The sequence below is a fragment of the Babylonia areolata genome, chromosome 32 (assembly GCF_041734735.1).
Source record: "Babylonia areolata isolate BAREFJ2019XMU chromosome 32, ASM4173473v1, whole genome shotgun sequence".
NCBI classification, from domain to species: Eukaryota; Metazoa; Mollusca; class Gastropoda; order Neogastropoda; family Buccinidae; genus Babylonia; species Babylonia areolata.
Genome location: NC_134907.1, coordinates 13,136,566 through 13,148,893, shown reverse-complemented (window position 1 = coordinate 13,148,893; position 12,328 = coordinate 13,136,566). Strand labels below are relative to the sequence as shown.

The 12,328-nt window shown below is 45.4% G+C and overlaps 1 protein-coding gene across 1 annotated transcript in view; it reads right to left on the bottom strand.

The window, feature by feature from the left end:
• LOC143276601 (uncharacterized) overlaps window positions 1-12,328 on the bottom strand; it is an 85,383-nt gene that overhangs the window by 20,868 nt on the left and 52,187 nt on the right. Inside the window, exon 11 of the mRNA XM_076581204.1 lies at window positions 11,297-11,384. Within this exon, the coding sequence (XP_076437319.1) occupies window positions 11,297-11,384 (88 nt within the window). The remainder of the gene's footprint in view (window positions 1-11,296; window positions 11,385-12,328) is intronic.

Here is a 12,328-nt window from a genome sequence, read left to right as displayed (position 1 = left end):
TTTTCTCAACTCTCTTTCTCCAGTCCTCCCCCTCTCTCCCCTTCTTCCCCTCTTTTTTTTTTCTTTTCTTTCCATACTCTCGTCTCTCCCTCTTCTTCTTGCTCCTACTTCCTCTTCTGCTTCGTCTCCTTCTCCGCTTCCTCTTCCTCTTTCTCTCTCTTTCATTTGTCTTTTCCCTCCTCCTCTTTTCCAATCCCTTCTCTCTCGCACCCTCCACCCCCAACACTCTCGCTTCACTCTCTTTCTCCCCCTCCTCTTTTTCTCTCTCTCTCCTTCTGAACATACGCTCGACCTCTCTCTTTTCTTTCTCTACCCTCTCCCAGTCTCCCCCAAATCCCCCCTCTCTCTCCTCCTTGCTCTCTATCACAGGTCCGTCAACGATCACATTCCTCCAGAGTACACGTGTACCAAAAGGACATGTGGCAACCCTTTTTATTTTCATAACATGACAGTAAGAGAGCTGGGTGTGTGAACGTACCACTGTATTATGGGCCAGTGTGTGGTCGGAGGGGTGGGGTGAGAGAGAAGGCGGACTGCATTTGGAGGCCGAGGGATGGAGAGACGTGTGTGTGTGTGTGTGTGTGTGTGTGTGTGTGTGTGTAGGGTGGGGGTGGGATGAGGGTCGGGGAGTCAGCCACAGGTGGAGATTGAGTGGCCACTTGTAGGTAGGCCAGCACTGTCAGTGTTGGAATGTGAAATACCTCACACACACACACACACACGCACACATACACACATACACACACACACGCACACATACACACACACACACCACTGCCATATCGCATCTTCCCGTTGTCACAGACGAATGAGGAGGAGGAAAAGGAGACGAAGAAAAAGAAGAAGCAAGAGAAGTAGGAGAATAGAAGAAGAACTGAAGAAGAAAGAAGTAGAAGAAGCAGGAGGAGGAGAGAAGAAGAAGAGGAGGAGGAGGAAAATAAAAAGGAGAAGAAGAAAAAGAAGAGGAGAAGGAGGAGGAGAAGAAGAAGAAGAAGAAAGAAAGAAAGAAAGAAAGAAAGAAAAGACAAAGAAGACTTAAAAAAACAAGACTATAAATCACAACAGGGCAGCTACGTGCGAAGGAAATGGAAGAGAAAGAGGATGAGGAAGAAGGAGGAGAAGAAGAAGAACAACAATGAGACGAAGAAGAAGATGAAAGAAAGAAAGAAAGACAGAAGAAAAGACCAAAAAAGAAAGAAAACTTTAAACCAGGTAGTTGCTCACACGTGTGTGATTGTTCACATCCTGAAAGCTGTAGATACAGATATCTAATGCGTGCCCGTATAGACACCACTCCCACATGGAACATATTATTTGTGTGATGCAAAACACAATGCAGCGATTGTCTTGCCTTGCCTGCTGGTTTTTCCAGTACACACCTATCTCTCTCTGTATTTGTCTCTGTCTCTGCCTCTCTCTGTCTCTTTCTCCCTCATGCAGACACACACACACGTGCGCGAGCGCGCAGACACAAGCACACACACACACACACACAAATACGTGCTCGCGCGCGCGCGCGCACACACACACACACTCCTTCACTGACAGTCAGATAATGCTTAGCACACACTGTTATATTGTTTCAGGTGGACTTGGGGATTTTCTTTTCTCCTGGTTCCTCTTTGATATGTCTGCCACCGTATCTCTGTCTCTGTCTCTCTTTCTTTCATCATCATTTTCTTTGTCCGTCTGTCTCTGTCCCCCTATCTCTCTCTCCCACTCTCTATCTCCACCCCCCCCCTCCACACACACAAACACATACACTCACTCTCTCAGAGATCCCCCTCTTTATCTCTCATGAACACACGTGCGCACACACACAAGTACAAAACAGGAGAAGCCTGTTACTCCCTGCAGGTAAAACTGTCATGCCTGTTTTATTTCTCTCTCTCTTTCTCTCTCTCTCTCTCTCTCTCTCTCTCTCTCTGTGTGTGTGTGTGTGTGTGTGTGTGTGTGTTGGTGGTGGTGGTGGTGTAGTTATGTACACTAACGCATGTGTTAATCTGAAAGGTGCTCCCTCTCTCTTCCCCCGTCTCTCTCTCTCTCTCTCCTCAAGGATTCCTTGAAATTTCTGCCCCTCCCCCCCCCCCGCCCCAAAACCCTCCATCGTACACTCCGCTACCCCCCTACCCCCACCCTCCTCTAAACTCCCCCCCCCTCTCCACTCCAGTTTCTTCTCACACTATTTACGTTCTACTGACACCATCATTATATATATCCCTAAATAAGTCACAGTGGTCAGCAGTAGTACTCTTGGTAACTCAGTGTGTCGGTCAGGTCAAAGACACTTCACACTGATGACTACCTACCTTTTGTACAGGTAGGCAGGTAGGTCTGTGAGGTCAGGTGTGCAAGACCTTCTGTCAGGACCTCGGAGAGAACGGGGAAAGGTGGAGGGTGGGGTGGGGGAGAGTAGGAATGGGTGGGGGGTAGGGGGGGGGGAGGTAGGAGGGGGGGGGGGCGGGGGGTGAGGGATGGGAGGCGAGGTGTGGAGGATTGTTAATGGATGGAGGCGATGAAGCTCTGTTGACCTAGTGACAGGTGTTAGGATCGAAAGGTCACAGCTGCTCAGGTGGGCAGAGAGACAGAGACAGAGAGAGAGAGAGAGAGAGACAGAGAGAGAGAGAGAGCCAGAGAGAGAGACAGACAGACAGACAGACAGAGACAGAGACAGAGAGAGAGAGACAGACAGACAGAAACAGAGACACAGAGACAGAGAGACAGACAGATAGAGACAGAGACAACAACGGTAGTTTTATTTAGCATTGTTAATTCGTTTTTGTTTTTTTGTTTTTTGCGGTGATTTTCTTCTTCTTCTTCTTCTTCTTCTCTCTCTCTCTGTAGATTTTTCCCCCTTCACATGTCGCTGTTGCCTTTTATCGTGATTTTTGTTCTTGTGCTGCTTCTTATTTCTTTCCGTACGTCTTTCTGTATTTACTTTCTTTTCTCTGTTTTTCCTCCACAAATCCCCACCTCACAATGTCCTCCTCCTCCTCCTCCTCATCATCATCCCACTGAAAGAAGACAGTGATAACTGTCCAACCTGGCCCTGGAAAGGATAAAGACAAGAAGAGACGGGGGTGCAAAGAAGACCCCCGCCCCCCCACATACACACACACACACACACACATACATACACCCCCACACACACGTATAAAGCAAGTGAAAGCGGTTGTCTCAGCTGGTGTGAGTGTGTGTGTGTGTGTGTGTGTGGGGGGGGGGGGGGTGCGTGTGCCGTTGTGTGTGTGTGTGTGTGTGTGTGCGTGTGTGTGCGCGCGTGAGTGCGCCTGTGTGTGTGTACGTGTGCACGAAGGCATGCGCGAATCATAACGGTGTTCTATTCCCCCCTTCTTTCCCCTCCTGTCAGGCAGTTAGCCTCTCCTCAATGGATTCCTTGACATTTCTCATCCCCTACCTTCCAGACCCTTTTTCTCTCCCATTTCTTGTCACTATCGAATCTCTACGGACTCCATACACCCCCCCTAGAATTAAGTCACAGTGGTCAACAGTAGTTCTCTGACACAAAGCGTCGGGTCAAACAGCCTGTACAATACATCGACTGTTTTGCTGGTCGGGTGACAGACAGACACTTCATTGTACATGTCTGTGATGTCAAGTGTGCAAAGACCTTCTGTCAGAAAGATTGGTGAGGAGGTGCTAGGGGGTGTAGGGTGGGGGTGGGGGCTTCGGGGGTGGGGGGTGAAGGAGCGTAAGAAAGGGGCGGCGGGAGAGGTGGGGTGGATGAAGGAAGGGTAGAAAGGGGTGTGGTATGGAGGATGGGAGGAGGATGTGTGTGGGGGATTGTTAATGGACAAGTGATGAAGCTCTGTTGAGCAACTTACATGGGAGACACTGAGAGAGGGTGTGGAGAGAGAGGGAGAGAGAGAGAGAGGGGAGGGGGGGAGGGGAGAGGAATGAGTGCGGTTTAATAATAATGATAATAATAGTAATAGTAATAATAATAATAATAATGGATACTTGTTGAGCGCTTTCCTCCCTTTTAAAGTGAGCACAAAACGCTTTACAATAAACATGTAACAGATACACACATACGCAGTAACTTACGAAAGGAAAAGAAAAAAAAGAAAGATTTCACGCATAAAAGCATAAACAGATCCAAAGACCACGCCTGTTACATTACTTATTTATCACAGAGAAAGAAAGAGAGAGAGAGAGAGAGAGAGAGAGAGAGAGAGAGAGAGAGAGAGAGAGAGAGAGAGAGTCTGCATGACTGAGAACTGAACGCCACTGGAATGGGATGGAGTCAATGCACATGCGTTTTCAAAAAGATGTATTTTCAGTCCTCGTTTTAAAAGACTGAAATGAGGGTGAGTGGTGTGATTGTGGGGTAAACGTTACAAGTACACCCCGGCCCTAAGAGTGGGAAAGTCTTCGCTGGGAGCACGCGCGCACCCACACACACAATACACACACGCACACACAGACACACGCACATAATATCATTATCACTCACACAGACACACAAGGACACACACACGGACACACACACACACACAAACATTCTCTCTCTGTTTCTGTCTGTCTCTCTCACACACACTGTCTCTCTCACACACACTCACACGCACGCACTCCGAAACGTACTCCCAACTCCTCACACACACACACACACAGCATGTCCACCCCGATGCTGACACCACCTTCACATAGTCACCCTCATGTGACCACAAAAATGGGGGCGAGGGGGTAAGGGTGGTGGTGGTGGGGGTTATGGGGGTGGGCTGGAGGGGTAAAGGGATGGTAAGTGTCAGCAGGGTAGGCGTGGGGTAGAGTCAGGGAGCAAAAGGGGTACAGGTACAGGTACAGGTACAGGTGGGTTTCTTGAAACGCAACGAACATGTGTCTTGTTTCTGCAGCTCCTGTTGACCGACTTTTATGTTTCTGTGTGTATCCTTTTCTTGTGTCTGATGTGCTGTGCCTTTGGTTTGAACTGGTACAGAGTAATTTACAAAGACGAAGAAGAAGAAGACCCCTCCCCCCCCCCACGCCCCCCAAAAAAGAAGAAGAGAAAGAATGTGAAAAAAAATGAATTCTCAGTGTTTGAATTTGAGACAGATCTGCAAAGACGAGAAAGAAAAGAATGATGATGATGATGAGGAGGAGGAGGAGAAGAAGAAGAAGCAGAAGAATGAGGAGGAGGAGGAAGAGGAAGAAGGAGGAGGAGAAGGAGAAGGCGAAGAAGTAGAAGTAGAAGAAGAAGATGATGATAATGATAATGGTGACGTCAGTCAAAAGAAGGAACGAAAGAAAAGAAAGACTCTGAAGAACAGAACGCGACAAAAGGGATTGAAGTCCATCAGCACACCCTGTAACGTCCTGGATGCTCAAGAGAACACGCACAGCTGAACACTAACTTCCACTCCCTCATCCCCTCAACTCCTTTTCCCTTGATTCATTCACACACACACACACACACATACACACATACACACACACATACACCCTCCAACCCGCTTCAGTCACCTCAATAACCCCCAACCCCTCCACACACACACACACACACACAAACACACACACACACACTCCAACCAGCTTCAGTCACCTTATTATCCCTCTGTTCCTCCACACAGACACACACCATCGAGCTCAATACACACACACACACACACACACACACAAAACACACATCACTCTCCCCCCACTCGCTTCAGTCACCTCAATTACCCCCTCTAACCCCCCTTCCCCTCTATACACACATTCTCACGGAGACACAAAAACCCACACGCACAGAGAGACAGAGAGACGCACACACAAACACGCGTCCACACCCCTTCCGCCCCCCTTTATTTTCACGTGACATTTCACCAGAGAGTCCCTGACAGATGACCAACACCACTGGGGGGTCAGGGACTGTCCGAATGTCTCTCCCTGTGGTCAGTGAATTACCGTCCTGGTACAATGATCCCCCCACCCCGGCCCTCCAGACCCCCGATCCCACCCCCTCCCCCACGGTACACCTCGCACAGTCCCCGATTTGACAGAAGAGGGTGGGTGGGTGGGAGCAGGAGAAGGAGGAGGAGAAACTAAATAGAAATGGAGAGGATGTGAAGGAGGAGAGGAGAAAAAGAAAGAAAGGGGAAGGAGGAGAATGAGAAAAAGAAAGGGTGAGAAGGAGAAGGACAGAAAGAAAGGGGAGAAGGAGAAGGAGAAAAAGAAAGAAAGGGGAAGGAGGAGAATGAGAAAAAGAAAGGGTGAGAAGGAGAAGGACAGAAAGAAAGGGGGGAAGGAGAATGAGAAAAAGAAAGAAAGGGGAAGGAGGAGAATGAGAAAAAGAAAGGGTGAGAAGGAGAAGGACAGAAAGAAAGGGGGGAAGGAGAAGGAGAAAAAGAAAGGGGAAGGAGGAGAATGAGAAAAAGAAAGGGTGAGAAGGAGGACAGAAAGAAAGGGGAGAAAGAGAAAAAGAAAGGGGGTGGAGGAGAATGAGAAAAAGAAAAGGAGAATGAAAGAAAGGGGAGGAGGAGAAGGAGAAAAATAAAGGGGGAGGAGGAGAATGAGAAAAAGAAAGGGGGAGGAGGAGAATGATGAGAATGAGAAAAAGAAAGGAGAGGAGGAGAAGGAGAATGAGGAGAAAAAGAAGGGGGAGGAGAAATAATATAAAAATAAAAATAAAAAGGAAGAGGAGGAACAGGAGTAGAAGAAGAAATGCAACACACAACACACAACAACAACACACAACAACAAACAATGACAAGCAACAACTGCCAGAAAAAGGAGAACAAGAAGTAACAACAGGAACAAACAGTAAAGATTTTGAAAAACAACAACAAAACAAATGAAGAAGAACATGAAGATGATAAAAGATAACAAAATGAAGAACAACCACTACCAAAAAACAAACAAACAAAAGCAATGAAGACATGCACAGGTAGTCAGGTAGTAAAGAATGAACAAACGAAAGTAAAGAATGAACAAAGAAAGAAAGAAAGAACGAATGAAAGAAAAAACACACACACACACACACCCCTCCCATGAAAAAATAGCACCCAAACAAGTAAAGATGGAGTTGACGATGAAGGACAATAAGAACACCAATGAGAAGAAAAAAGCAACCAAAGATAACACGGGCACGTTCACAATCCCTGCCCTGTATACTGTGCAGGCACAAGCTGTTCAACATGATGCACATGCAACCCTCCACAAAACCTGCTGTCTACCTCTGTCTATTTCTTTCCCACCTGACATGATCATACTGATACAGTATATATATATATATATATATATATATATATATATATATATATATATATATATATACACACACACACATAGGCTTTCTTTTGTCCTTTCCTTCACTTTGGTTTTGTTCTTTCCCATTTTTTTGTTATTTCCTTTCTTCAACACACACACACACACACACACACACACACAGGCTGGGTCAAACAGATAAAGAGAAAATAAATAAAGACAAAGAGAGAAGGGGCGAGATACAGACAGACAGAAAGAGAGAGAGAGAGAGAGAGAGAGGGCCGGCGAGAGAGAGAGAGGGAGAGAGAGAGAGAGAGAGAGGAAGACAGACAGACAGAAAAAGCACAGGAAGGCAGAGACAAAGACACAGTAAGTCAGTCAAACAACAACACAGGAGAAAGAGAGAGATACATGAGAGATAATTAATTAAAAAAAAAAAAAACCCAAAAAACCCACACAACAACAACACACACACAAAAAAACCCAAGAAAACAAAACAAACACGAGAACAAACTGAAAAACAACAACAACAACAACAACAAACACCAATATGATCTGAAGTAAACAATGATTTTTTTTTTTCTCATTTATCTTTCGGGTGTATTTCTCCCTTTCACTCTATATACCTGACCCCATTCTCAGGACCTGAATTGAATGTGGGAACGTAAACATGTGGGTGTGAGGGCATTATGGGGTGTGAGGGGTGCTGTGGGTGGAGGTGTGGGGGTGAGGGGGTATCATCACACCACCACTGCTATACAGAGGTGGCTTCTAGTCTTCCTTATTTTTTTTATTTTTATTTTTTTGGTATGTACCGGTATCACCCTCTCTCCCTCCATCACCCACCAACCACCACCCTCTCCCTCCATCCGACAACCTTCTTGCCTGACCGACTTTTTTCCCCTTTCCTCCTCCGGACAGATGGTTCTTCACTGAGTGGTGATGAGAAAGACACACACAGAGAGGGAGATACAGAGAGGGGGAGATAGAGAGAGAGAGAGAGAGAGAGAGAGAGAGAGAGAGGGAGTGAGGGAGGAGATAGAGAGGGAAAGAGAAAGAGAGGGGAGACAGACAGAGAGTGAGAGGAGAAAAAGCGGGAGAGGGAGGGAGGTGGGAGGCAGTGAGAGAGAGAGAGAGAGAGAGAGAGAGAGAGGAGAGGAGAGATAGAGAGGAAGAGAAAGAGAGGGGAGACTAAGAGAGAGAGTAGAAATTAGGGAGAGGGAGGGAGGTGGGAAGCAGTGAGAGAGAGAGTGGGGGTGGGGGGAGAAAAAAAAGGGTGGAAAGAGAGGGAGATGGAGGGAGGGGGAGGGAGAGAGATGGAGGAGTGGGAATGAAAGAAAGGGAGAGAGAGACAGAGACAGTGAGAGACAGTGACAGACAGACAGTCAGACAGACAGAGATAGAGAGACAGGGGAAGAGAATAGGTGTGAGTGTGTGTTGCATGCGCAGACACGAGTAGCTGCTTAGTGCAGCAGTCTTATTCAAATGGCATACACACATTGTACATGCGCTCTCTCTCTTTCTTTCTCTCTCTCTCTCTCTCTCACACACACACACACACACAATACAAACAAAAAGGCACGAAGCAAAACTTTCCATCACAATCAGGCAATAAGGAAAAACCAAGTCACACTTATCTACACCACTGACCTCGGGTCAAGGTGACCTGGTGACCTCTCACCCTTTTGTGATATCCTTTGGCAAGGTAGAACTCTATGTTGATAACTTAAATACTACTCCTCACCGATAACCATGAATGAAGCCGATTACCTGAAGCTGACAGTTTATCGAACTAAACTGATACAAGCGAAAGAGGTAAAGAGAGCTTGAGCGGTGAGAGACCTTGGTAACACACTATAAAGACTTGACATGAGACCTTAGTAACACACGACAAAGACTTGACATGAGACCTTAGTAACACATTAGAAAGACTTGACACCTTATCAAGGCTTATTCTCTGTACAAAGAATCACACTCTTCCTGCTCTAACCACCTCCTCCTCTCTCACTCTCTCCTCTTTTCCTGTTTTCACTCTCCTTCTACCCCACCCCTACCCCCACCCACCCCACACACCCCTTGTCCCCCTCATCCATCCATTATTTTGTGTGTGTGTGTGTGTGTGTGTGTGTGTGTGTGTGTGTGTGTGTGTGTGTGTGAGAGAGAGAGAGAGAGAGAGAGAGAGAGGCAGAAAGAGAGAGAAATTCTGTGCACACATGCACATGCCTGTGAACATTCCCCTCTCTCCACCCCCTCCTCACCCCCCTAAAAAATTCAGGGGCCCCCCTCCCTACCCCAACCCCCTTTTCTAAGCTTGTTTGAATAGTGATGGGTTCTTTTCTCTTTTATCAGAGCCCTGTGGAAGTCTGATAAAAAGGCGGAAATTTTTGGCAGAAAATAAATAAGCATAATGACTGGCAAGTCCTGTGTTTTTCATCTTCTTTAAGCTATCATCTGTCCGCCTGGCTCTGCCTATCTTGGAAGGTGCACCAACACCTAAAGGAAGACTGACTTATTATATTTACCCTCCACTTGAAATCATCATGTAGTGTGTGTGTGTGTGTGTGTGTGTGTGTGTGTGTGTGTGTGTGTGTGTGTGTGTGTGTGTCTGTGGGTGGGTGGGTGTTTGTGCACAAAGCATGTGCATGTGTGTGTGTGTGTGTGTGTGTGTGTGTGTGTGTGTGTGTGTGTGTGTGTGTGATTGTTCATATCTGCAGTCTTGTAGCATTAGTGTTTACATACACATACATGTGTTGTTTTTTCATGTGCAGAGGTATTATTATCATGCACTTGTGCCTATATGTATTGTTTCATGTGAAGCGCTTAGAGCCCATTATATAGGGAGTTTGTGCCATATAACACTACCTATCATTATTATTATCAATATGTATATATACATAACTTTTTTGTCTTTTCCTGTGTTCATAAATATTTTGTTTTCCTCCTACCTTAAATTTCTTCTTTATTTCTTTTCATCTTTTCCCATTTTCATGAATATATCATCCCCCCCCCCCCCCCCCCCCACTTAAATTTCTTCTTTGTTTCTTTTTTTTGTGATTTTTTTTCCGCATCCCACATTCTCAACAAAGAGCTATATTACTTTTCTTTCTGTGTTTTCTACAGTATATAAGAACAAAATGTTTTTTTATTATTCTTTTATTTTATTATTATTATTTTTTTTTTTACTGTAAATGATCAGAACACAATGCTTTTAGAGTAAAATGATCAGAATGGAATTGTAATTTTCAACAGTCCATTGTGAAAGCTGAATGTAATCGCTCATGGGGTGTTAAAAGGGTCCAGTTCAAATTCTCACATCTGTTGCTGAATTCAGTCAAAATTTATTGCACACCTGTATGTAAATTTGATGAATAAAGAAAAAAAGTATTCATCTCTGCACTTGTACCCCCAACCTACCATTCTACAAAGAGTGATGGCAAACATACAATATGCAAGTATGGGCATATGCATACATACTCACTCACACACATGCACTCACACTCAGACAGATACATACATACAACACACATAACACACATTGTACAAAAACAAGCATGCATGCATAAGCCCACACTCACAAACACATTCTATATAAATGTGAGCACACAAGCCAAGGTCACATTCACATTCACATACACACATACACACACACTCTCTCTCTCTCTCACATACATACACACAAACACATACAGTAAAAAAAAAGAAAAAGAAAAAAAAAAGAACACAAAACGCCAGGTTCAACACACTCATACTACACAAAACGGAGGAATTCGATCCATTCTCCCTGTTTGGTGACATACATGCTCACTATGTAAAACTAATGTGAACTAGGCCTCTCGGTTTGATCTGTTCCACAGGCCTAGTTTGCATCAGCTTAACTTGGTACAGTATTCACTATCTGACACCAAAAGGAGAAGTATTAACTATAAACACAATACATACAAGCCCAGACCCCCTCCCCCCCCCCCCAACCCCCCCACCATCCCCCCAAAGAAAGCAGCAGAAGTGAACCAGGTGATCAGCTGGCAGACAGGAGAGACAGGCGAAGAGAAGGGAGGAGATCAGGTGTCGCCTTCACTGTCACTGTTACTGTTACCTGTTTTCAGCAGGTGATACAGGTCAAAGTCCTGACAGGTGTCGGGCAAACACACGTCCATCGCAATCTCCGGCATTGGAAGAATTCCCTGTTGGCGGAAAAAAAAAAACAGAAAAGAAAAAATGAAGAGAGAGTAATTAAATATACAAATAAAAAAAGAAAGAAAGATAAATTGAAAATAAGAAAAGAAAATGAAAAATAAAAGAAGTATACACATAAGAAAACATACAAGCAAAGTTCTCTCTCTGGCATCAGCAGAATTTCCAAATGGTGAAAAAAAAAGGAAAAAAAGAAACAAAAGTATACACACTCCCACATAGACAACACACTACACAAACACCACAACACACCACACACCAACACCACAATATGCTACACACCAACACAACAACAAAATACACACCAACACCACATTACACCACACACCAACACCACAACAAAATACACACCAACACCACATCACACCACACACCAACACCACAACATGCAACACACCCACACCACAACACAATACACACCTACATCACAACACAATACACACCAACACCACAACACACTACACAGCAACACCACAACACGCCACACTCCAACACCACACCACACATCAACACACTATACACCAATATCACAACACACTATACACTAACACGCTCCACACACCAACACCACAACACACTACACACCAACACCGCAGCACGCCACACTCCAACACCACACCACACATCAACACCACAACACACTACACACCAATATCACAACACAATACACTACACACCAACACCACAAACACACTACACATCCACACCACATGTGTTGTACATCACACACTAACACCACAACACACCAACACCTTATAGCACACTACACACCAACCCCACACCACACCACACCACATTACAACAAAGCTACACTGCACACCCACACCACAACACATCACACACCAACAACACACCACACCACACTACAACAAAGCCACACTACACACCCACACCAACAACACATCACACATCAACAACACACCACACCACACTA